The sequence below is a fragment of the Haliotis rufescens genome, unplaced genomic scaffold (genome assembly GCF_023055435.1).
Source record: "Haliotis rufescens isolate VD_foot unplaced genomic scaffold, xgHalRufe1.0.p SCAF_4, whole genome shotgun sequence".
Classification (NCBI taxonomy): domain Eukaryota; kingdom Metazoa; phylum Mollusca; class Gastropoda; order Lepetellida; family Haliotidae; genus Haliotis; species Haliotis rufescens.
In genome coordinates, this window is record NW_025964112.1 from 42,947,593 (window position 1) to 42,975,024 (window position 27,432).

General features: G+C 40.6%; 2 protein-coding genes across 9 annotated transcripts in view; both read left to right on the top strand.

Annotated features, from left to right (window-relative positions):
- The first annotated feature begins 1,982 nt into the window (after positions 1-1,982).
- On the top strand, positions 1,983-20,985 carry LOC124135939 (band 7 protein AGAP004871-like). 2 transcript variants are annotated; one of them, XM_048381642.1, is made up of 9 exons: positions 1,983-2,357; positions 8,054-8,160; positions 14,345-14,417; positions 15,436-15,518; positions 16,197-16,400; positions 17,041-17,096; positions 17,945-18,023; positions 18,403-18,569; positions 18,602-20,985. In XM_048381642.1, exons 1-9 carry the CDS (start codon positions 2,072-2,074, stop codon positions 18,621-18,623), a joined length of 1,077 nt encoding a protein of 358 aa, XP_048237599.1. In that variant the 5' UTR covers positions 1,983-2,071; the 3' UTR covers positions 18,624-20,985. The 2 variants fall into 2 exon arrangements, with proteins under 2 accessions (XP_048237599.1, XP_046357596.1); XM_046501640.2 differs by having other exon boundaries at positions 1,989-2,357; positions 18,403-20,985.
- Positions 20,986-23,801: 2,816 nt separating this feature from the next.
- LOC124135936 (src kinase-associated phosphoprotein 2-B-like) overlaps positions 23,802-27,432 on the top strand; it is a 33,314-nt gene continuing 29,683 nt past the window's right edge. For all 7 annotated transcript variants that reach the window (XM_046501635.2, XM_046501636.2, XM_046501638.2 and 4 more), the window contains exons 1-3: positions 23,802-23,953; positions 24,512-24,655; positions 25,119-25,196. In XM_046501635.2, coding sequence (XP_046357591.1) covers positions 23,914-23,953; positions 24,512-24,655; positions 25,119-25,196 — 262 coding nt within the window. In that variant the 5' untranslated portion in view covers positions 23,802-23,913. The remainder of the gene's footprint in view (positions 23,954-24,511; positions 24,656-25,118; positions 25,197-27,432) is intronic.

Below are 27,432 nucleotides of genomic sequence, written 5' to 3' on the forward strand. Positions count from 1 at the left end.
ACCCAAAATACATATGTACATCAATTTATTTCATATCCATATACTCAAAATACATATGTACATCAATTTAATTCATATGCATATCCATATACCCAAAACACATATGTACATCAATTTAATTCATATGCCTATCCATATACCAAAACTACATATGTACATCAATTGAATTCATATGCATATACCCAAAATACATATGTACATCAATTGAATTCATATGCATATCCATATACCAAAACTACATATGTACATCAATTTATTTCATATGCATATAGCAAAAATACATATGTACATCAATTGAATTCATATGCATATCCATAAACCAAAACTAGATATGTCCATCAATTTATTTACAGGCCAACATGGTGAGAGACGGAGACGGCATGTTGGGATCGGCACTTTCCGCCAGTCATTAGGTTTCTCTTCCGTTTTTATGTCACGGTCTAATTCACGATACTTCTTCTTTCGTGGTCTCAGTTTGAATCCAGCCAGAATCTTGAGTTATTGTAATGTCTTATGCATTAGGGGGCACGGGAGGTCCAGTCGTCTAAGACGCGGCGATTCGCTGTGCAGAGTTGCGTCCCTTGGGCACGCCAGAAAGCTATGATTTTGGGTTCGAATCCCTGTTCGCCCCGATTATGTTTCTAGGTCTGCCAGCAGCACCCGTACTCGTGGATTTCACCAAAGTGGTAAACGTCTGAGACCTGCATCCCTTCAGGCTCTCCTCCCACATTAAGGTGACAAGCTGTTAAAAGCGGAGTTAAACCCAACTCACTCACTCACTCTTATGCATTATGTTCTTTCTTTATCATATATATGAATCGTAAAGTGTGGACCCAACTTTGAAAGTTTACAGTGCCAGCCCTCATTTTTACATACATATATTCTATTCAAATAAAAATTTCCCATTTCTAGCATTTATTTTATTACACACCTGGTATGTCTTCCTGGCTGGTTCTCGCTATGTCTTCCCTGGCTAATCATTAAAACAATTATGATTACTCATTTTTAACGTGTAAAAAGGTTCATACCAAAACCGAAATAATTACCACCCACTGTCATTTCCTTTAATTTACATTCAAATATCATGGTCACTCTCCACCAAGAGACCGCCTCCGTGGTCTGGAGGTTGAGCTTCCGCCCGGAGAGCGGAAGGTCCGGGGTTCGATCCCCGGCCGCGTCATACCAAAAGACGTTAAAAGATGGTACCGTCTGGCGCTTGGCATTAAAAAGGGGCTAAAACAAGGACTGGTTGGCACGGTGTCAGTATACTTTTTCTGAGTTGGGTATTCATGTTAAACTGAGGCATGGTATCTCAGTGGGCTAGCACTATAAATCGGCATCAGTCCGGACTAGTTCAAGCACACACACACACACACACACGTGCATGCACGTCCCTTTATAAGTGCAATAACCTTGGACGCGACGTTAAACCCCATTTCACATCACCTCATTTCCGCCAAGGGGTAAAGCTGTGTTAACTGAACCGACGCGGAAATGTGAATACGGCGATTAGAACAGGACAATGGGGTGCGACAGGTCGGGTATTTTCGTATCACTGTGTTCACGTGAATATTCGTACCTGGCGATTTATGGGATTTCTATGGTTTGTGCGCAATTTCAGTCACATGTTTCGGCACTTGTATGCGCCATTGTGTCAGCCTGAGCAGCGAATGACTCACCATCGTTATCACTGTACCATTGACGTAGATCTAGGTTCATTTAAAACTATATTTACCTACTACCTTTGAACACACCTGGATTGTGAAATCGGAGTTGACGACACGGAATCTGGCCCCGTGTAAAATTGTGTAAGCCTGACGCGCTCTTACACAAGAAGAGTTCACTAAGATATTTTGCAACTCGGACCGCCTATAGCATAAACGATTGCCCTTGAATAAAATACGTAAACACGTGCACCCAACCGTGACGACAAATACACCATGGACTGAATAGCTATCGCAATACATCGGTCAGTGGCTAACAACACAATGCAAAGGATTAATCAATACCGCGTGACTGCTGAATACAAAATACTGATTATGTGCAATCCTTATCGAAGTGTTTGTTTGTTATGGAGACGGAACACGAGGCTGGCAACAGGGTGGAGCTTAACGTCCAGGTCTCCCACCGGAAGTTCCCAAGTTTTCAAGGCAACAGTGCGATGTACCGAGGCGAAGGAGGACAGGCAGAGGAGACGGGAACGGACCAACTGATAGACGAGTATTATAAAGACCTTGATAACGACCCAAAGTTATCGGAACCCAAACCGCCTCAAGTCAGTCATCCTAGCACCAACAATATGAGCGGACACGGCGGACACGGCGGGGCTAAAGTTGAACCCTTTTCAATCGATTCGGGTAAATATTCATGCTGATACAGTGATAGGGTGCGGTCGTGCTTACCGCAGCTTCGTCCTAATAGTTGATACGCTTTGTATTATTGTCGGTTCGTTTCATGTAGCTTTTGTATCTAACTCACGTAGTGTCATCTCGTAGTTTGCTATGTTTATCTAGGTAGGTCAGGATATATTGACTATGTGCGAGGCGTCCTGTCAGTTGACAGTATGTATGCGATGTGTCGGCCTAGTTAGTTGACCTGGATGCGTGTGTAAATATTCATTGAAAAGGTGAGATGCTGTGTGGATACAATGTCGTTTTCAAATGATCCTGCTCCGGTCCTTGAGTACTGTGTTTTAAAAGGAATCGATATTTATGAGTGTTGTGGAGCGTATTGACTTCAGCAATCCGCGACGGTAAACTATCCTGCTGCATGTAAACACGTTGACTACCTGCCTACCGAAAGGTGTTTCCGAAAACTTGTAAATACGGGTCTCAATTGTAAATATATTTCATAATGTATTTACTATATCCACGACAGTAAACCACCTTGTTTCATATAAACATTAAGTGTCTGCCTGTCCACCCCAAGGTGTTCGTTGTTACTTGTAAATAGAGGTGTCAATTGTAAATAAATGACATATGGTATTTACTGTATCAATCCACGACGGTAAACCCCTATGTTTCATATAAACATTAAGTGTCTGCCTGTCGACCCCAAGGTGTTCGTTGATACTTGTAAATAGGGGTGTTAATTGTAAAAATAATGACATATTGTATTTACTATATCTATCCACGACAGTAAACCACTATGTTTCATATAAACACGGTGTTTGTCTAGCTAAAGGCGTTCTTGTAAATAGGGGTGTCAATTGTAAATGAATGACATATGGTATTTACTATATCATTCCACGACAGTAAACCACGATGCTTCATATAAACATAGGTGTCTACCTGCCTACCCCAAGGTGTTCGTGGATACTTGTAAATAGAGGTGTCAATTGTAAATAAATTTCATGTTGTATTTATTATATCTATCCACGACAGTAAACCACGATATTTCATATAAACATGGTGTCTGTCTAGCTCAAGGCGTTCGAGGATACTTGTAAATGGAGGTGTCAATTAAGAATTGACCTTCACTTTGTGTGAGTTCATTGGAGTATGAACCTGCATAGAGTGAGGGCCAAACTGTATAAACGTCGGAGCTTGCAACGACGTTCATACAATGTTTGGCCCTCACTCTATGAAGGTTCATACTCCAATGAACTCACACAAAGTGAAAGTCAATTCTTATAATTTTGTATCACAATTTCTTTCCTCATAGGACGTAGGCCAAGATCTAAACACAATTTTATTTAGTACGTGTGACTTCATGTTTACACTGACAGCCAAACAACAACCAGCTAAATCGTGGAATAAAATAGTTCCCCAAACAGAGGTGACATGAGCGTATGGATGCAGAACTTGCTCTTCAGAAACATCTTACGCAACACATGTGTTCATATAATATCCGCATTAGATGAGAAAGGTCTGTAATGAACTACCCCAGTAAGTCAGTCACAATGACAGCGCGTCGTAATACATTTACATCAAGTACAAGACGTCAAAATGGCCGACACGATAAACGTGCCGGGAGGATTTCCGAAGTTGTTAATGAACCTGTGGCGGTTACATGTGTTAGTCATCATTGATCAACTGACCGATTATTGAAAGGTGATTAAAGATGCGTCAAACAGACACCAAGGTAAATTCGTAGATTGCTGGAGACGGTCACTGTCAGCCTAGACACAGATCGAGTCGATACTGACGATAGTTTTTTCGTTTGTTCATTAGGACGTAGCGAGGAAATTCGTGAACAATCATGCAATCAAGCTCTCTTACGTTTCTCAATGTATACTGAAATGCTGAGACCAAGATTAAAGGTTCTAAATGAACACGGTCTCATGAAAAACGTATGAACGTCAAATTGTGTCGTTCATACACTTATGAAAGTCAACTTCGCGGTCATGTGACCGACCTCTCGTCCAATGGAAAAGCCATATATCGTGTAAACGTCAAATTAAAAAAATATTTGTAAATAAATTACATGTTGTATTTACTATAACAATCCACGACAGTAAACGGCTATGTTTCATATAAACACGGTGTCTGTCTAGCTCAAGGCGTTCGGGGATACTTGTAAATAGAGGTGTCAATTGTAAATAACTTACATGTTGTATTTACTATAACAATCCACGACAGTAAACCACGATGTTTTATATAAACACGGTATCTGTCTAGCTCAAGGCGTTCGGGGATACTTGTAAATAGAGGTGTTAATTGTACAAATAATGACATATTGTATTTACAATAACAATCCACGACAGTAAACCACCATGTTTCACATAAACATTAAGTGCCTGCCTGTCCACCCCAAGGCGTTCGAGGATACTTGTAAATAGAGGTGTCAATTGTAACCAAATTACATATTGCATTTACTATATCAATCCACGACAGTAAACCACCATGTTTCATATAAAAAGGTGTTTGTCTAGCTAAAGGCGTTCGTGGATACTTGTAAATAGAGGTGTCACTTGTAAATAAAAGACATATTGTATTTACTATAACAATCCACGACAGTACACTACCATGTTTCATATAAAAATAGGTTTCCGCCTGTCTAACGAAGGTGTTTGGATACAGGTACATGGTGTATTGATATTGTATTTACTATATCAATCCACGACGGTACACCACCATGTTCCATATTGACATAGTGTCTGCCTGTCTAGCACCAGCTGGTCGGGCATGCTGGTGTGTTGTACCACATCTGTGACATCCGTGGTTTTACAATAACTGGAGGCAATAGTTTTGTTGTTTTGCTATAATTGTGAGTGTATTTTTAACGCCCTGAGCAATATGCACCTACACACACAACGTCTGTTTGTTTGTTGTTTAACGCCGCACTCGGCAGTATTCCGGCTATGTGACGGCGGACTGTAAATAATCGAGTCTGGACCAGACAATCCAGTGATTGACATGTCACATCATAAGCATCGATCCGCGCAATTGGGATACGATGACATGCATCAACCAAGTCAGCGAGCCTGACCACCCGATCCCATGTGTCGCCTCTTACGACAAGCATAGTTGCCTGTAACAGCTAGCATGGGTTGCTGAAGATCTATTCTACCCCGGATCTTCACGGGTCAACACACACAACGGGGTAGGTTGGGGGTGCCACGTGGGACAACGGGGTGGTGGGTAATTAACAGGTATTTGTGCGATGGTTAACATGGGTCATTGTACCAGATTAATAGACACCTCTCAAATGAAATCTTTGAAACCCGAGGCTCTTTCTGTGCGACAAATCAATGGGTTTGTTCTTTGCAACATCAAATCGGTTTTTTTTCTGTGCAACACATTATGATTGCGGTCTCCAATGATTGATGATGGATGACTGTGCTCAAGCGTGCTTGCGAACGACTTGAAAACCCCGGTCGATCCAGGCTAACCCGTGTTGCCCTTTACCTTGGTTGACCATTGTTAGCTCACGCTATCTGATTTACATGATACTTCGGTTGATTTAAGTTGCCCATAGCAACTGAACTCCTGGGGCGCGGTAATCTGGTTAGCGCCCTCCAGGTGACGTCATCGGTGAAGAAAATTTGTTTTATTTATTGTTTCAATCATGAATAAAAGTAAACAGAATTAGCTAGGTGTTTATAGTATATGTGTATTGTGATATGGAAATTTCTGGGAAATTTAACTTTCGATTGTTGATATATATACTTTGGAATTACTAATGCATCTTGCATATAGTTTGATGTTATAATCTTTAATTTTTTTTATGTTTTGTATAAAATGGTTTATATGCATACAATAGAAAAAGTACAATTGGCAGCTTTATCAAGCAATGAAAAAACTCTGCTAGTTTTTGTTATAGCAATACACATTACCCGTGAAGATCCGGGTTAGAATAGCAACCCATGCTTGCTGTAAAAGGCGACTACGCTTGTAAGAGGCGACTAAAGGGATCGGGTGGTCAGGCCCGCTGTCTTGTTGATGCATGTCATCGCATCCCAAATGCGTAGATCGTTGCTCATGATGTCAATCACTGGACTGTCTGGTCCAGTCCAGATTATTTACAGACCGCCCTTGTATAGCTGGAACATTGCTGAGTGCACCGTTAAACAACAAGCAAGCAATACACGTGCATTTTGTATTGCATCTAAGGTTGCATTGTATGTGTTTTATTCAGTATACTAAGTTATCCTTCATTAACACTGGGGCGGTCGGGTAGCCTAGTGGTTAAAGCGTTCGCTCGTCACGCCGAAGACCCGGGTTCGATTCCCGACATGGGTACAATGTGTGAAGCCCATTTCTGGTGTCCCCCGCCGTGATATTGCTGGAATATTGCTAAAAGCGGCGTAAAACCATACTCACTCACTCACTTCATTAACACTGGTTAACTCAGGTTGAATCTAGGCAACCCTGGCTGCCAGAAATGTGGTAACCTCGGTTGATTCGGGTTTAATAATCAAACGCAACTGGTGTTGAGATACGTGACAACATAATCACACACAAGTTATATAAAGCAAAACTAAATCAAACCTTTCAGCTTCATTGAAGTAAATCTTCAGACGAAACAGCACATAGACAACGTATCAAGAAAATGATTACAGTCATAGAAGGCTATTTTGACCTTTGGTTTGTGTAGACAAAACAGACTAAACCCAACTAACTGCTTCAACCACTTTTACTGCCTGAATCCACTTAAATGCCCATTTCATTAAAATCAGATCTATGTTCTCGCTGCCGATAAACAAAGATCTCAGGACTTCCAATTACGGGTCACGTTAGAACGACCTTTCGCGAACTTTGACAGACCACTGAAATGACCAACTCAAATGTTTATCCCACGGAAGAGAGATATGGACGAAAATTCTGACGGAATCAGTGGTACGGGTCGTAGCTGTCGTTCGGAATACCCCATGCCGTAAAAGGCGACTATGCTTGTCGTAAAAGGCGACTAACGGGATCGGGTGGTCAGGCTCGCTGACTTGGTTGATGCACGTCATCAATCCCAATTGCGTGGATTGATGCTCATGATATTAATCACTGGATTGTCTGGTCCAGACTCGATTATTTACAGACCGCCGTCATATAGCTGGGATAATGCTGAGTGCGGCGCTAAACAACAAACCAACCAAACCAATCGGAATACCGCATGTTAACATTTTCGAGGTTGCATGATTAGAAAACACATTCTGGATGTCACTTTCATGATCTGGATGAAAGATCGTTCTGACGTGACCCGTAATTGGATGTCCTCAGATCTTTGAACTAAGACCTGATTTTAATGAGATTGCTTAAATGCCTGAATCCAACTAATTGCCTTAACCCACTTAAATGCCTAAATCTAACGGGATCAGATGGTCAGACTCGCTGACTTGGTTGATGCATTTCATCGATCCGTATAGCTCGGATCGATGCACATGATATTTATCACTGAATTGTCTGGTCCAGACTCGATGTTTTACAGACCGCCGTCGTATAGCTGGAATATTGCTGAGTGCGGCCTTAAACATCAAACCAACCAACCAAGCAAGCAAGCCTGTATCCATTTGAATGTCTGAAACCACTAAAATGCCTAACCCGAACTAAGCTGTCAGCAGTTTTTTATCAAATATCAAATCTTAACAGCTTCCAAACATTATTGTTATTTGTTTCAGAAAATGATAGTGACAGCGGTATTGGGTGCTGTGGATACATCCTGTACGGCCTCTCCCTCTTCTGCATGCTCATCACATTTCCCTTATCCCTCTGTGTAGCCATTAAGGTAAGAAGATCGCCTATACAAGGCCATGTGGTACACAAGCCGTTCAGGGCCATTTGTTTATTTCTTTACTAACTTAACATTTCAAGATGCTATGTTGAAATTTCAAGTTACTTAGTTGAAATTTCAAGTAAGTATCTTGAAATTTCGACATATCATCTTGAAATTCAACATATCATCTTGAAATTGCAACATAGTATCTTAAAATGTCAAGATAATAAGATGAAATTTCAAGTTAAAGTCTTAAAGTTTCAAGTTTAGTATCTTGGAATTTCAACTTATTACCTTGAATTTTCAAGGTCATTTTCTTGAATTTTCAACTTATGTATCTCGACATTTCAACTTAGTATCTTCAAATTTCAACTTATAATCTTGAAATTTCAAGCTAAAGTTTTAAAGTTTCAACTTATTATTTTAAAATTTCAATTTAATTTTTCTTGAATTTTCAACTGACGAATCTTAAAATTTCAACTTACTGTGTTGAAATTTCAACACAGTATCTTGAAATTTCAAGATTATAAGATGAAATTTCAAATATAGTTTCAACTTATAATCTTGACATTTCAAGATCATTATCTTGAAATTTCAACTTAGTATGCATCTTGAAATTTCAACATAACATCTTGAAATTCCAAGATAAAAAAAAAGAAAACAACAAATGGCCCTGAGAGGCTTCCATAATATGGTGTAAGACTAATCTTACCGTGTAAGACTAATCTTACCGTCACATCAGATTCAACGCCCTAGTGGTCTGAGGCGCCACAATATGCCGTGCGCAGTTGCGTCCCTTGGATTCCTGGACCCTAGGTTCGAACTCAGATTCGCCTTGATAATGATCCATGGTGTAACTCCATACATAGGCTTGTTGGTTCCACTAAGGTACCGACCATATGCTGGTGGATTATCTATGAGAAAAGTTATCCCAAGGATTACTTGAAAATAATAATTATGTTTCAGACTGACAAAAAGTAAATTGACTGCCACAAAAGGTTCATTATTGCACGGCCATTGTCTTTTCTTTTTCTTTATTCGGGCTCATGGGTTTAATAAAAAACTATCTGGATTTGCAGCAATGGTTGAAAACTTATCTAATTGACAGAGAATGGCCAGTCTCGATTATCCACCAAAACAGATTCCATGGGGCGGAAAACGCAAACTAGGAGGACAATTATTTGAATGGATCACTAAAAATTAGTGATGACAGCAGTTGTTTGCGAAAAGGGTTAGCCTGTCCCGCTTGTCCCCTTCCGTGGCCAGTAGGGCCTGGTTTGCCCCAATAGGGATATTCCAACACCATACTGACACGTGTTCCTTAATGGGTTGGTTGGTTGGTTGGTTGGTTGTTTTACGCCGCACTCAGCAATAGTCCAGCTATATGACGGCGGTCTGTAAATACTCGAGTCTGAACCAGAGAATCCGGTAACCTCCCATTGGTTATACGTCCCATTTGTCATACACCTTAAAACAACATAGGTCATGGCTGAATGCACTGATTGGTCTACCCTAATTTACCTAAGTATTAAAATGGAGTGATCCATTAGAAAAGTGATCTACATGAGTGAACTTATATATAAGGAACATAAGATAATGTAGAAAAATAAACATATACATATATTAAAAAATCTTAATTAAAACTGGTAGAAACATTAACAATGTATATCAGTCTTTGTGTAGCACAGTAGCAATAGCACTGTATGTTTGAATTGTCCCTGGCCTACTCCAACCCTGCATAGAAGCCGGCAGCATCCAGGAACTGGAGTGGAGTCTTCAGTCCCTGGTGAAGCTAATCTTTCAATCTCCTCAGACGGTTTTCAGACTCTCTGTAGACACTCTTGCGGTGGGGGTGCTCCGAAATCGATCTGGGCCATCTTCGCGCGGTCAACCCTCTCGATTCTCTGAAAAAAACTTCAATGAAGCGGTAAATATTTGGATGGTCGTGGGGTAGTTCTCGATTCAGTCTGTTATGAAAACCCTGAAGATCGTTGTTTGGGCGAGGTCCTGTTTTCTGGTGATGGTTCCAAAGATGAAGGGGAAATCTAGCTTCGAAAGTCAGCCCAGTTCATCTCAAATAATCTAGTAATATACAATAAAACATTCACAATTAATTAACCTAATAATATCTTATTGTTTCATAAATATTGTTGTAAGACAGATAAACTAAATTCAACACAGATTAGTTGCCTTTTTGTCTGATCATAACATTTCACAATACCACTCGGGCTTGGTAATTAGTATCTTTGCCTTGGTCTATGTGGAACTCCATTTAGGGCTGATCCATTACTCAGTAGGTGCTGTCTTAATTAATCCTTTCCTCCTCCCAAACTGTAACAACTGGGATTATAGAGGTGTGTTGCAAATGGGACGTGTAACTAATGGGATATAACCGACAATCCAGTGATTAATATCATGAGCATCGATCCACGCATTTGGGATCAATGACATGCATCAACCAAGTCAGCGAGCCTGACTCCCCGATGCCGTTAGTCGCCTATTACGACAAACATCGGTTGCTGGTGACCAGTCCTAACCCGGATCTTCACGATGGAGACAAGGTGGGTTGCTGGGGACCAATTATAACCCGGATCTTCACGATGGAGACAAGGTGGGTTGCTGGGGACCAATTATAACCCGGATCTTCACGGGAATCTCGCTGGAATTACACTGACGGGAAGTGATCGCTCACGTTACAATTACCATTGATTTCTCTGAGAATCCATATTGGTTATTGATAAAGGTTACAACAAAACGGGAAATATTGATTATCGCTTAGAGGCGTATGGTGTGAAATATCTTTGTTTGGTGGACACAATTAATCAATAATTTCATATGGTTATATATTTGAATATACCTTCGATATTTACCCGTAGAACGTTACTGCCAAACACGTGACAGTCTAGTGGTTAAAGCGTTCGCTCGTCACGCCGAAGACCCGGGTTCGATTCCCGACATGGGTACATTGTGTGAAGCCCATTTCTGGTGTCCCCCGCCGTGGTATTGCTGGAATATTGCTAAAAGCGGCGTAAAACCATACTCACTCACCCTAGTAAATATGCAGAGCCTCTTTGTGCATATAGGGATGGCTGGGACAACATCTACATAGTACCGATAGGAGTGTAAGGGTCCGACCGTTTTATACTCTGGGTGTGTGCGGGGGGGGGGGGTTGTCATCCCAGGAACCCCCCCACCAAACCCACCCCGAATAACAAATGGTCGGTCCCTTAGAATACGGTAACAACAGTACCACCGCCTGCATACCACGCACCAGCTTTGTAAAGTTACCAAGGTGTCGTTGTTCAAAGCGATCTTAAAGCTAAAGTGATCGTTACTCCCACACCTTAGCAGAGACTTACGCCAGTCGTAGCGCTGTGGTTGTTTTGTACAGCGACACCCAGAACGGTACTGCCACGTGCATACTACCCATCGATGTTACCACAACAACAGCATTACCAAATATGCGTGTCCTTCAACACTAATGTAAATATATAAAACAATGTTCAATTTTTTTTTTTTAACGAATCAAAGAAACGCAATACACAGAAAATGCACAAACACACCCTCACTTCCCAGTGAACAAAGCGAAGTTATTGAACTCTTCACTGATTGGGGAAACTGATTACTTTCTTGTTATTTGTGTGATTGTTTTGTGGAGTTGTGACGATCATTAGGCGTCGTCTACCTCCAGTGTAAATTTACCAGGAGAATATCTCAGTGGTAGTCCTTATGGACTGGTGTTAATTAGTGAACTGATCAATCAGAACTGATCTCACCTGTCCACGTGTTCTGAAGAAACTGGTGCAAACATACAGATACGGTACACAATGACAGTTTACACACGATTGATGTCCGTTACTTCTGCAGTTGTGAGCTAAAGAGAACAATAGGTTGGTATCTGGTCGTCATTTGGTGTAAGTTTATACTTTGAACTAAATATGTGTTTTATGTCATCTTACTCATAAATTACGAAAAAAGATGATCACTGCAAACTTTCCAGAATAAAGACCAAATGGTGAATATCTAATCAGTCTGTAAACATCCTCGCGAAGTATTTATCTTATCTGATCCTCCGCATGAACAAGACCCTTTTTTTACTACTTCATAACTTTAATTTACGGTATGCCATAGTTTGACTTTACTTGTTGGTTTTCGTGATATACAGATTATCAGCCAAGTTTATGTTTGTATACTTTTTCACATTTTAGGAATAGAAATTGTATCGTGCGCATAATACGTAGTATATTTTCTGATATATATTTACGATTAACAGTTAGGAAACACATGAGGATAATAATCTTTTTATCATATAAAGTCATACTTAAAATAATTGTTTGAAAGTTTAATATAGTAAACTACGTTTGTAACGAACACGCTTATAACGAACTGACCGATATAACGAACTTGTTTTTAGTCCCGACCATTTGTTGTATAAATGCTGTATGTATGCTTATAACGAACTACGGTTATTACGAACTAAAATGAGTGGTCCCTTCGAGTTCGTTATAACCGTAGTTTACTGTTCGCATTTTTCCTCAATGAAGTAACATTATGAACCGCGTATGAATACAAAACGTGATCCGCTCCGTTTATCATATAGTGCCAAATGATTTACAGCACACACACACACACACGCACAGAGGAAAACCGCTATTCGCTATAACCTATTTGGAACATCAGACAATAATTTATTGATCAAGCGACGTATGGAGCTTAAATGTAGTCCGTGCTTGGTTACCTCATTTGCATATTTATTGGATGGGTTTATCGCATCGATTTCACTATCCATTTATGTATGATAAAATACATTTAAGTCTGCGCGTGCGCGCATGTGTGTATGTGTGTTTTGAGTAGGTGAATGTTCCAGAATGACAATCGAAAATATCCCAGCTATATCACGGCGTCCTGTAAATGAGAGACGATGGTGGTGCGACCACACATATATTTACAGATCAAGCAGAATAGCGACTCGTGCCCCTCTCGTGAACATTTGTGCGACCGGGTTCCGTCTTAGCGCAGACGGGCATACCTAAAACAATTGTCAACTCGTTGCGTAATGGTTCACATATATTTCCCCATATATTGTATATATTGCAGATGCAATTTAAAGCACATCGGGACATGCGGAATAATACAGTATGATTGAACACATTTAACTGTGTCTTGGGTATATTTTTAGATGCAAGACATATGTAAGATCAAAAAGTAATTCTGAGGGATTCTTTGACGAAGAACTTGATTTGGTTTGTCGTATTTTCGCAAAGAACATTCATCGATAGAGGTGCGACATTCGTCACCACTCGCCCCTTTCCGTAACCTGCAAGAAGAGCTATTCGGTTGTCCCGCAATAACACGAGTTGGTCACGAATGAGAGGTGCGAGTCTTCTCGCAGGTTACGGAAAGGGGCGAGTGGTGACAAATGTACGAAATCAGTGACATCGTTCAGCGCAATAATGGAACACAAGCCCTCTCAAGAGAGAGTAGTCCGTTAGTGGGCGTGGCCTATTTTTATTTCAGTTTAAGGAAACAAACGCAAACGAAATTGCTTGGTTAACCAATAAAATGACACGGTATCACTTGCGATTATTTATTCTGATGTGACATTGGGGTCTTAGTGCTACGATTGTCGTAACTCCCATTCTCTGATATAGAGTTACTTCAGCCGTAGCGCTAAGATCGCTTTATGAAACAGGCGACTATCGGGTTCACCTGCCCAGAACAAATCATGGCCTTACAATAAGTGAGTTATTTAGGTTTAACGCCGCTGTGAAGAGTATGCCTGTAATCAGCTAAATGTGGGAGGAACGCCCGAAGTGATGCAAGTCTCAGACGTTCACCTCAGTGGAACCCACGAGTGAGAGAGTGAGTCGGGTTTAACGCCGCTTTTAACAATTTTCCAGTTATATCGCGGCGTGTCAGCTTAATGTGGGAGGAAAGCCCCAAGTGATGGAGGTCTTAGACGTTTACCACTTCGGTGAAACCCACGAGCACGGGTATGGTGCTGACAAACCTAGAAACATAATCGGGGCGAACCGGGATTCGAACCCACAATCATAGGTTTCTGGCGTGCCCAAGGGACGCAACTCTGCACAGCGATTTGCGGCGTCTGATACGACCGGGCTACCCGTGACCTCTCACAATGAGTGAACTGCTGTAAAACTGAGTTAAACCAACACTCTTCCTCCCTACGTTGCAGGTGGTGCAGGAATATGAGAGGGCGGTCATATTTCGACTGGGTCGTCTGGTCCCCGGAGGCGCCAAGGGGCCGGGTAAGTACAATCATTTCATCTTCCAACTAACCATTGGAATATCTATAATCGATCTGATCACGAACCATTTTATTTCCTGGAAACCAACGCTGTGTTCGCCATACATGAAATCAAGTTAGTTAAACCAATTGATCATCTGGAATTCTGGGGTGGGTGGGGGAGTGTGCTGGTATTTTGTAAAGCCGGGATCGCTTATTTTTTCAGCTATTTATAACTATGAGACAATTCTTTTTTCTAAAACACGCATTGCCAATTTCTTTTTTATTCCTACCAATTTTCAAGACTTTTCGGGGAAAAAATATTTTTTCCGATAAAATCCCAGACTCCCCCGGAATGTCAAAAAGTCTGCCCCTGACATCTACCTTGAAACCAACCATTTAATTGCCTTTTTGAGTCAATCAGTTGACTGTCTTTTAACAAATAAGGTAGTTATTGTGAAACAGGGCATTTTGGTTAGGATGAAACTATACGAGTAGTGACGGATGGTTCATTGGTTACACAATGGCATCCAATCCATCACCAAGAAATCAAACAAAAAAATTACACTAATAGATTTTTGTGAAGCAAACAATTTGTCAAATTGGAAGGCTTCCTTCTCGATGTGTAAATTGAATACACGAAGGAAAAGGGGAAATGATGAGAAATATGTATTTAAAACATCGCAATATGTCGATTTCACTCGCCGTATTATGTGATAAGCCCTATAGAGTGCTTATGGAGTGCATGCGGTCGGCTTCCTTTGCTGAATCTTTTCTGATGGTGAAAAAAAAGTGATACAAGGATTTCTAATAGTCTGAATAACATAACATGCATATACATATATTATTTTTTAAAGAAATGTGTATATTAGTGTAAAATAAAAAAAGAAGACTTGGTTTGAGGTCTTGAAAAATGAAACTTGTACCCTGATACTGAAAGCATAAATATATAATGACGACGACGACGATGATAATGACGACGACGACGATGATGATAATGATGATGATGATGGTGATGATGATGATGTTCTGTTGGGCAGGTTTGTTCTTCATAATCCCGTGCATGGATTCTTTCACCAAAGTGGATCTGAGAACTATATCGTTCGATGTGCCGCCCCAGGAGGTGAGTGTCATACGCAACGTTGTCAGTAATATTTCACTATCATCGCGGCCTGTAAACCAGGAGAACCAGTGCTAGATGAAAAAAGGATTCAAGGCGTCGTGCACGTTCACACACAATAAGCCAGGTCACATGTTGTGACCCATCTGTCCTAAATGTAGTCGGCTCCAATGGAAGCGAGGTGAAGCAAGGGACATCTTATCAACAAGTAACATCTTTCAACGTAATTAGGTTTGTCGTTGGGACCTTCCGCTCTCGTGGTCTTGTGGATAGAGGGTCTACACGGATAGGTCGGTGGCTCGATCCCCAACACTCTCCGTGCAGACCGTCTATCCACAAGACCACGGGAGCGGTCGACAATGGTAACCCTCCCTCGTGGTATGGACATTGTTACACCTCACCTCACTGAACAGACCGGTAAGAATAGGTCTTCAGCAACCCATGCTTGCCGTAAAGGGCGACTGTGCTTGTCATAAAAGGCGATTAACGTGGTCCGGTTGCCATGCTCGCTGACTTGGTTGATGCATGTTATCCCAGTTGCGTAGATCGATGCTCATGATGCCAATCACTGAATTGTCGGTTATTTTCAGACCGCCGTCATATAGCTGGAATATTGCCGAGCGCGGCGTTAAACAACAAACAAACAAAACACCTCACTCACTCACTTACTGTCTCTTATAGGTGTTGACGCGTGACTCTGTGACGGTAGCCGTGGACGCTGTGGTCTACTACCGTACGAGCAACGCCACCGCTTCCATCACCAACGTGGAAGACTCAAGCCGATCCACGAGACTGTTGGCAGCCACAACACTCAGGAACGTCCTTGGAACCAAAAGTCTGGCCGAGATTTTGTCAGAGAGAGAAACTATCAGTCAGAGTATGCAGGTAAGTTGGATATCTGTCCATCCATCCATCCATCCATCCATCCATTCATTCCGAAATTTGTCTCTCATGTATTGGTTAAAGTTCAAAGATTTCTTTTGTAAGTTGTGTAAACATCTCAAAATGAAATAAGGTAAATCTTAGAGTTGTGTTGGCAAAAGTATAAATCAGTGATTTTGGTAAAAAAAACCCTTATTATTTATTTTGGATAATAAAAGAAGACAAGGAAATATTTATCTGTTTTGTAAATGCGCAATTAGAAACTGCTTTGAGTATCACCTGTGAATATTGTTTGATGTGAGGTGAATGGGGTTTAACATCGGGCTTAAGATTAAAGTACTAATACAGCGACGTGTGCATGCGTGCGTGCGTGCGTGCGTGCGTGCGTGCGTGCGTGCCTGTGCTTGTACTAGTCCGGACAAATTCCGGTTTTATGGTTCTAACCCACTGAGATACCATGCCGCAGTTTAACATGGATACCCCTCTCAGACACAGTATACTGGTTCCGAGCCAACCAGCCTTTGTTTTATCCCCTAGATGCCGAGGACCAGGCAGGGAAACAACAAGTACCATCTTTAACGTCTATGTTGTTTAAGTATGATATATGCTATTCTCAAATTATATCATCTTTATCGTCCCATAGATGTCCCTAGATGAAGCCACAGACCCATGGGGTGTGAAGGTGGAGAGAGTAGAAGTGTAAGTAACATCCTCACAAAATCTCGCAAATGTTCACTCAATACCATTTGTAGCCGTGTTGTATTATTGTCTGTTATTTAACAACTGTAAATAATCGAGTCTGGACCAGACAATCCAGAAACTGAAATGAGTGAGTGGGTGAGTCAAAATTTAACGTCGCATCGGCATTATTTCAGCCATATAGCGACGACTGACATGAGCACTGATCTACGCAATTGGGATACGGTGACATGCATCAACCAAGTCTGACACCTGCTCCGATTACAAGCACGTGTTGTTGAAGACCAATTCTAACTCGGATCTTCACAGGGGTATTGGGGCGGTCGGGTAGCCTAGTGGTTAAAGCGTTCGCTCGTCACGCCGAAGACCTGGGTTCGAATCCCGACATGGGTACAATGTGTGAAGCCCATTTCTGGTGTCCCCCGCCGTGATATTGCTGGAATATTGCTAAAAGCGGCGTAAAACCATACTCACTCACTCATTCACTCACTCACAGGGGTATTACGATAACCCCATGAGATGAAATTATGAATCATCCCTGTCAATCACTAGATTTTATGGTCCAGGCTTGATTATTTACAAACATACATTTACATACAGCTGGAATATTACAGAGGGTGGCGTTAAACAACGAACACATCTTTAAAAAATACGTGTGGTCTACCAGTGTGATTGAATTTAAAACTCTTAATAATAATTAATGTTCTTCGAAAAGAAATGCATACAGACAAGTATCAGACGCAGTGTGCTAGCATTATGAGTGTGTCTGAATTTGTTAAATGATATTCTTATATAAGCTCATTCCAAGATGTTTTCGTAGCTTATATTTACAACTTTATATTTTGCAGTAAGGACGTGCGACTGCCACTCCAGCTCCAGAGAGCCATGGCTGCAGAGGCAGAAGCTTCACGAGATGCACGGGCCAAGGTAGATAACTCTTTTATCGCATTTGCTCGCTTTTTGTGAGAAAGTAGTCTTTGCATCGGGGCTAGGATAAGGTTTGGTACAAATAATGTTGATACAGATTTATTAATCATAGCATTCAAGGAATATATCAATGAAAACATGTTAAATCCTGGTTTTAGGGAGAGTGATTTTATTACGAAACACGTGTTTTAGCCAACTTAAAAATCACTACAACTCGTAACTTACCTGTCACATTTATTGTCAGTCAAACATTTATGCGAAGAGGAAGCATTCTTAGTGAAGATTTTATTTTGAACTAAGACAAAGAGTACACCATGACCTTTCTCATTGTTGACCTCGGCCTCGTGAAATCAACCAACCTTGACCTTCCGTCTTTCAGGTCATTGCCGCTGAAGGAGAACAGAAGGCTTCCCGGGCTCTGAAGGAAGCTGCTGATGTCATCTCAGAATCTCCCGCGGCTTTGCAGTTGCGTTATCTGCAGACGCTTAATACCATCTCGGCTGAGAAGAACTCGACAATCATTTTCCCTCTGCCCATTGACCTTCTGCAATCATTTGTGAAGAAATAGTGAAAAGAAGTCAATCATTTGTGAAGAAATAGTGAAAAGAAGACCGCTTGTTTTGTGGCACATGAGAACATTTGAGATGTTATGTTGAGGGGTTTGTGTTGAGGTTTTTTTGTGGTTTTTTTTGTATATTTTGTTTTCAATTTTTTTTAATTTGTTCTAAATTTATTTATTTTTCTTATTATTTATTTGATTTTTAAGGGGGGGGGGGGGGGTAGGGTGTTAGGGTGTGTCATTTGGTAAATTGGGGTGGGTGGGGGGTGAGCGTAGAGATGGGCAGCGATGGAGAGGGGCAGTGTGGGGATTGTTCAGGCAGCTTGTATACATGCACTGGTTGTTTGTTCTAAATGGTAACAGTGGTTTCATGACTATTATATAAATGTTTGACCTTTTTTCCACTTATCCTTGAATACTGTTGTATCAGCAGCAGCATATAACCTAAGGGTGATATTATCAGTATTGAGACCATCATGTACACGGTGCCTTGTATATTACATAACCCTACACCTTGTTTAACCAGATTCTGCCAGTCTTACACACACTGTCAACTACGATTCTACATTAACTTCCCCTATAATGCAGAAAAGTATCTGTTATATTCTACTTGTTTGTTCCCGCACATGTTTTCGACGTCAACAAGAAATAAAAATAATAATCTGTCTTTGTCACTTTCACTACAGGCACAGTTGTATTGAAAGGATATTTAAGACAAAACATATTTACATTTCAACTCGTTCGTTATTACCTTGTGCTCTTTAAGGGAAAGAGGAGTAAGCATGATTATTGCTTGTGCTGTATTAATTCTCTTGTATACCATGAGATATTACTCATTTGATAATCCAAATGTCTTTGGGTCAATATTTTATTCAACAAGTATCTACCCTCCATTTGGTATTAGTTTGCTGCTTTCTGTTGGCTGGTGCAGCGTAAAGCAATATTCTTTTATTCTTTCTAGGGGTTACTGTGTAATCTTGAAAATTTTGCCCATTTCATATTCGGTTTCAGAATACAAGATGATATCATTACCCAAAGCACAAAATAAGTCTGCACTGGTACTTCCACCATTTGCACCAGATATATGTTCCACAAAGGAGGCATAACGCTCCGAGGATCGCAAGTCTGTGCTGAAGTATGGGAAGTGCGATCATCCTAGCCCTAAGATCGCTTTATTAAACAGTTTGACAAATACATTTATGTCAGAAGTTGCTTGAATTGACAAAAACAGAAGAGAATTCCTAGGATGACGCCAATATGCTGCATTCAGAATGAAACCCCTCTGTGTAGTCTGGATAACAAGACTGGAGAGGGCCGACTAAACTAGCTATCTAAAGATATCTGCAAAGGGTCAAAACAGGTCCCTTCGTAAGAGCAGGGTGAATTACACTTCCCTGTTTGGAGGGTCCTCTGTCCCGAAACCTTTGGTAATAATTCCTTAAGTTCCTGAATTTGGTCCCGGGAAGGTGACGACCATCCCATTGTCTTATAGAGCGTTATATATATTTAGACGGCAGATAGGTGCGAATAATCTGATCTTTCAGCTTATGTTCAGGAATATGTTTCATTTATACTCCCCCAAGGCCTTTATTATTGAACCTAATTCCACCCAGTAAAGTGAGTGATTGAGGATGGTTTTGCGCCGCTTTTAGCACTATTCAAGCAAATATCACGGCGGGAGACACCACAAGTGGGCTTCACACATTTTACCCATGTCGGAATCGAACCCGAGTCTTCGGCGTGACGAGCGAACGCTTTAACCCGACCGCCAACCCCCCCCCCCCCCCCCCCCAACAACTATGTAGTACTGCTGAATGACAGAATATGCAAGTTCTGCGCTGAATCGAAGCTTCAAACTGTGATAGAAGATAAAGCCCACTTCTTACTTGACAGCTTCTTCTCTTCAGATCAACGTTGCAAACGTAACAGTGTACATCGAGAAAAACTTAGTTTTTATTCATTCATTCATTGGACAGCACTGAGAAGTTGTATTAATTTTATCTTACAATGCTTTACAACACCTCTTAGCTTTCACTTTATATATAATGTACAAAGGAAGCCTTGTAAATAGAACTCTAAAATGTGGATACAGCTGGATGATGATACAGTTCAAATGTGTTCAAATTGTATATACAGTAAACTACGTTTATAACGAACTGACCGATCAAACGAAGTTATGTTTTAGTCCCGGGAAATATGTTGAAAAATGCTGTATATATGCTTATAACGAACTACGGTTATTACGAACTACAATTATTGGTCCTGTTGAGTTCGTTATAACCGTAGGTTACTGTATGTGGCCATGAGCTTGATGGGCATCATACTCTTATCTGTATGTAACATTGTTTTTGTATTGTTGTGAGTATATTGCTAGCTCCAGAAATAAACTATTTATCTATCTTATATCTATTATACCTCGGTTGACTCGCGCCAACAGGAAGAGTCGCAACCCCTTCCAGAAAGCCTTTTTGAAGGCACTCTGGATAATCCGGCGTGAAGGTCCTGCTTGCGATCCACGCAAGCAGTCACAATGGCACAGCCAAGTCAGAGCCTGACCACCCGATCAAATTTAACCCCCTCGTCGACCAGAAATGGATCAGAGGAAATCATTTGGCCTTTACCCAGCTCACTCACTCACTATTATTTGGTTATTTTATTGCGCTATGAAACCCTGTATTCACATTTTACAGCCATGCTGTGAAATCAGATAAACGTTAGTAAGATCCTTCTGGCTGTTTCCGTTGACAAAATATGTACGCAAACGCACAATGCTAAAGTTGAAATAAATACCTCTAATACTAATACCTAAAGAGTTGTGTCCTGGCCCAAACCGAAGAATCCTACACTGTTGGTATGTGAAGAATTCGAAATGGGCCAACTAAGGGACACAACTCTTCACTTCGCGTAATGGAACGTGCAACCTATGGTTAGTGCATTGGTTAATGCGTTGGTCATCATGCGGTGATTCCCTGCATTGTTTTTTTTGTGAGCAGCTCATTCTTGGTGTCCCCTGTCGTGGGGGTGAGGCGAGGTGAAATGGGGTTTAACGTCGCGTTCAAGATTACTGTACTTTTATCGCAACGTGCTTGCAGGTGTATGTGTCTGGATGCTTGTTATGGTCCGGACTAATGGCGATTTTATAGTGCTAGCCCACTGATATACCATGCCACATTTTTAAATGATTACCCTAGTGAGACACAGTATACTGACCCCGGCAGGAGGCGACTAAGGGGATCGGGTGGTCAGGCTCGCTGACTTGGTTGATGCATGTCATCGTATCCCAATTGCGTGGATCGATGCTCATGATGTCAGTCACAAGGTTATCTGTCCAGACTCGATTGTTTACAGACAGTCGCGCGGCGTTTGTCTTATAAATACTTCCTGAATTAAACTACTTTTAAGCGTATGCTACAGGTGCATTATGCACTGAATCGTACTGTTTGCTGTTTTACGCCGCATTCAGCAATATTCGAGCTATATGACGGCGGTCTGTAAATAATCGAGTCTGGACCAGACAATCCAATGATTGACATCATGCGCATCGATCTATACAATTGGGATAAGATGTGAATCGTACTATGTTGAGAGGGCGCCAGTGACGCATTATCTTGACATATTCAATATTCACCTGGAATCTGTGTAAAACTTCAAACAGACAATTCTACGGACATGTGTGCGTTGCTATGAGACGTCATCGATGTGCCATGCAACCAGTGAGAGGTAATGGGCTGACTGAGGGGTGGAAGACAGGTCAACAGAGAGATGAAGATGGTTGTGTCACTTTCCGAAACTATTGTAGCGTATGTTTTGTTGTTTTGTTTGTCGCTTAACGCTGCACTCAGCGGTATTCCAGCTACATGACAACAATCTGTAAAGAATCGGGTCTGGACCAGACAATCCAGTGATTGACGCCATGAGCATCCATTCACGCAACTGGGATACCATAACATACATCAACTATAAGTCAGCGTGACCACCCGATCCCGTTAGTCGCCTCTTCCGACAAGCATGCATGGGTTGCTACACGAAGACCAATTCTAACCCGGATCTTCACGGGTGGTACTGAATGTGTCCATTTTTGAGGAATACACTATATCTTAAAAAACAGAGATATCGCAGAGATATCCCATTCGTCACCACTCGCCCCCGTTCCGTAACCCGCAAGAAGATTCGTCCCCCTATTCATGAATGTTATGTGCGAAAATACGACTAAGCAACCGCAATGCACGTATGAATTCAGGTACTTCCGTCAAAGAATCCCTCAGGAATATTTTTTATTTTTTATTTGACACATGTCTTGCATCTAAATAAATACCCCAGATAAAGTTCAATGCGTTCAATCATACTGTATAAATACCGTAAGTCCCGATGTGTTTAAATAGCATCTGGAATATATATGATGGGGGGGGGGGGGGGGGGGGGGGGGGGGGTGGATATAAGTGAATCATTACACAACGAGTTCACAATTCTTTTTAACTATGCCCTTTTGCGCTTAAATGGAACCCAGGCGCAAAAATGGCCACGAGAGGGGCACGAGTGGCTATTCGAGTTGTCCCGGAATTACACGAGTTGGTCACGAATGAGAGATATCCCTACCATGTTCTGGACATAACGCATTGTTAGTGTAGATTGAACAGTTTGACCATTGTGATCAAGCCCAGATATCCTCAAAACTAATTTTAAAAAGTCACCTCATCCACGACAGTTTTCACACTAGTAGCCGGAACAGCAGATGTAATTGACCAAAGATCACGTAACTATAACAATTTAAACGACTGAAAGAAGACAACTGTATTGTGCATTCGTTTTAAACTATATTTTATTTCATTTTTGTGACGATTTTAAAGTGTAAGCACTTGTTTTTTGTGGTACGAAGTAACTACGCCACAGGTAGTGAGCGCTAAGATCTGATTTTAATGAGATTGTGAATTTTATGAATTTAAACGTCAATCAGTTATCATTTATTGTATTTAATTACTAAATGAAAAATACTAACATAAATCATTACGAGCACATATCAAGCTTTTTTATTTGTTTTAGTTATTATTTTGAAAATCTTTGAATAAACGCCTGCCTTGAATAAGAGCCGGGTCGAAATATAAAGTATTTAAGAACTTTCTTTCAAGATAAATGCGTCAGGGAGGAGAACGGCACAGCCAAACATTTCGCCAGCCAATCAAATGGCTTCAGCAATATAAACTTTGACCTTACCGCAAGCAGGAAGTCAAAGGCTGGACCCGGAAGAGAATTACGAACTTTGAGAGACATGAGCTGTCAAACATACCTTTATTGGTAATTTTGAAGTTTTTGGAAGGGTACATTTAATCAAAGATGGCACAGTTTCACGAGAGCATTCGCAATGCTTTATCAGGTGAGGAAAAACATCAACTTTCACTCGATCTATCCAAGTAAACGACTCGCGAAAGACATTCCTGTACAAGCCTAAGGCGAATTTGTAAACATTTTCAAGTTCTCATGTCCCATTCCTAGTGGGTACCACGAAGTAAACAGATAATGCAGGCAGGAATAAAATAAGAGTAGGGAGAGAATAATCCTTTTGTTTTATGGAATTTGTATGTTTATCAACAGCTGATCATCAACAGTAAAGTCATGTTGATATAACTTCAGTAAACAACTGATGAGTGATATTGATATGGATAATTGAATGATATATGTACTGCTGATAATTTTGTTCTTGGTCGTCTAAGTCAATATAAAATTGCTGGTCGCCACAATGATTACATGTTTCTGTAACATTACAGACTGCATGATATTATTATCAGTCAAACTCTTGAAACAAGTTAAACATGTACGTGTGTTTGTTCTCAGAAAACAGAATAATTATCTAAGTTATGTCACGTAATAATTCTTTTCAGTTATGATGTATGAAAGTTATAATATATGTTGTGTAATTTCTTTCTTTATACAGAATTTGATAAATTTCTGGAAGCTCTGAAAAGTGAAAAGTTATCAAAGAAGTTGCTAAGTAACAAGGATAAGCTGATTGAGTTGCTGAAGAAGCTGAGGGATGACTACCCAGCTCTTGCACCAACCCCAACGAATGATATAGAGGGTAAGATTTCCCTTCACGGGGCTCAAGATATTTTTTTAGCCAATGAATTATACTCACAACTTGATGGTTTTCTTTAGGTATTAAATATATTGTCTGTTTGGTATATTTATGCCAAAGAGTACATATTTGTAAACATTCTTTTGCTTAAATGCTGTTTCAGTTTTCAGTGGTGTGCAAAAGTTTATCACAATTTAGGGGGTCTATGGGGGTCAGGAAGGCCAGAAAATATGACACATATCTATTTTTCAAATATTGTTTATATATATATTTAAACATTATTTAGGGACTTGTCATTTACTTTAGGGAGGGAGGAGGGGGAAGTTGTAATGAAAAGATGTAACATGTATTTGAAGGGGTTTGGGTGGGCAATGATACAGTCTTATTTCACTGCTCTTTGCCCCTTCAACCCAGCCCCCAGCCCCCCATTCCTTTGGTTAATGACCTTCTTCCTTGTTGGTTGCAGGGTCTGATGGATCAGCGGGGAGAGTGAGCAACCTGAGTGTAGGAGCGGCAGATGAAGATGACTATGCCTACACTGAGAGTAAGTATAACCCTGTTCCTTGTTTGTGTCACAGGTCAGATATTGAGGTCACAGGTCAGATATTGAGGTCAGGTGTAATGTTAGTGCTGGTTTAACATTACCTAGGCAGTTGGAATAAGCACTCAAGAACGGTCACGTCACTGTCAAGTATCAAGGAAGTTTATAGTTGACATGTTTAGATTCACATTTCATTTCATAATTTCCATTTACATCTTTTTAATGACCAGTAATAGGGTTTTTCATTACAAAATAATAGGACTACACTGTATTACCGGTATACCGATACACTGAAATATGCTTTTCAAACGATACATATTGCAATATTTTTTCTGTCTTGTGGTATTTTGAGTAAAAAATATTACAAATTCCATGTATAGTTTATCTTAAGATCTATACAGACATTCTGTCACAAAAAACAGCAGAAAAGGGGAAGTGATTTTTATCCAGTATGTAAAAACTAGGATCTGCATGGACAATCAGTGTAAAAAAATTCAGCTCTTAATATATCGCAATACGTATTGCAGTACAGATACATGCATCATAATATATTGCAATACAATGTTTTCCCCAATACACAGCCCTATAGAAGCTTTAGAGGCCTGGGAGTCTATGACAGTGATCTGATGGCTGTTTCTAGTCTCAGCCTAGACACTGCACTTACTGCAATCTCATTAAAATCAGATATTTTTCCTCTGCGTGTGAAGTTCTGTAGACACCTTCACAGGAGGTTGTGTCAGGTTAACTATTCAGCCTACTCTAATTCTTGGTACACATAGGTGAAATGTTCAGACAAGCCTATCTGAAGTCTATATCTTGAAAATTAAGTTAATTGGCCTATTCAGAATGAAAATAATAAAAGCCACCAGATTATGTTGTGGATATTTTATACATCATGTCGTTTCTGGGCATGAGGGCATCTTCACCCAATGAGGAGTACCAGGCATATTTGGTACAACGGCATATTTTTTGTTGTGGGGCGGGGGATTTCTTTTGTTAAGATCAAAATTTCCAAATCAATGTTGTAAAGAAATGAAGCCAATTGGTTTTAGAAAGCTGACGTCTGATTGGTTCAAGAATCCAAGTGTCCTTCATTTATATTGGCGTTCAATGTTTGCTCAGGTTCCACCTGATGCATCTTTCCGAAAAGTCCAGTTTCCACCCTTGCCGAACTAGGCTGGTGTTATGGAGTTACGTTTTGGCTGGACTAACGAGTCTATGCAAAGCCCAATCAAAACTGCGCAACGAAATCGAAACCCGGTTCGTAAACAGTCATGCAGATTTCGGTCGATTGCAGGATTTGCAACGCATGTGTGCCGCCAACTCGTTATCAAACAGATATTTTCTAAATATTTTCATGTTTTTAATCAAGGTTCAGGGTTGTGATTCAACTGCAATAAGAAGGAATATCAACTTATCAAATAAAAGTCATGTATCAAGATTCGAATTGTATCGCACCCATAGTAACAGGATATCTTAGCCCCCATCGTATCGTTACACTTCCATTACATATAGCATGTAAAAATGGCAAAAAATACTTTTTGTCATATTTGGATGATTTTAATGCTGCATGGTTTGAAGATCTGTTATGTTAGTTTTAGATCAAGTGAAATTTTTATGAAGTGTACAGGTTGGAAATAACTCCAATCTCATTGAAATCAGATCTTAGTTCTCGCCAAGGCTAAACAAAGATCTGAGGACATCCTATTATGGGTCACGTCAGAACGACCTTTCATCCGACAAATCAAAGCGTCGCTTACCAGATCATGACAGTGACAGTCAGAACGTGTTTTCTAATCATGCAGCCTCGAAAACGTTAACATGGGGTATTCCGAACGACAGTTACGTCCCGTACGACTGATTCCGTCAAAATTATTGTCTATCTCTCGCTTCCATGGGATAAACAGAGGAGCCGTTGCATAGTATGTGGGAAGCACTGCTATACAATCTCAACCATATATTAGACATTCCGGAATGTTTGTTTGCTCAGTTTTCAAAATTTTAAATGAGAACTGTGTCAACATATTTTTCAAGCGTAGTCTGAGATGGAAGTCGCCAGGTTGAAACGAGTGCCGTAAAGCTCGAGAAAGCTGTTTTCTAATTGGCTGATGTCGACTTCTTGTTAGTCATTTCAGTGGTTGGTCAAAGTTCGTGAAAGGTCGTTCTGACGTGACCCGTAATGAGATGTCCTCAGATCTTTCTTTAACGGCACCGAGAACTTAGATCTGATTTTACTGAG

Coding starts and splice junctions, on each gene's coding strand:
- LOC124135939 (XM_048381642.1), top strand. CDS start 2,072: ATGGAGACGGAACACGAGGCTGGCAACAGGGTGGAGCTTAACGTCCAG. Junction 15,519..16,196: donor TCGATGTGCCGCCCCAGGAG/GTGAGTGTCATA, acceptor TGTCTCTTATAG/GTGTTGACGCGTGACTCTGT. Junction 16,401..17,040: donor CTATCAGTCAGAGTATGCAG/GTAAGTTGGATA, acceptor ATCGTCCCATAG/ATGTCCCTAGATGAAGCCAC.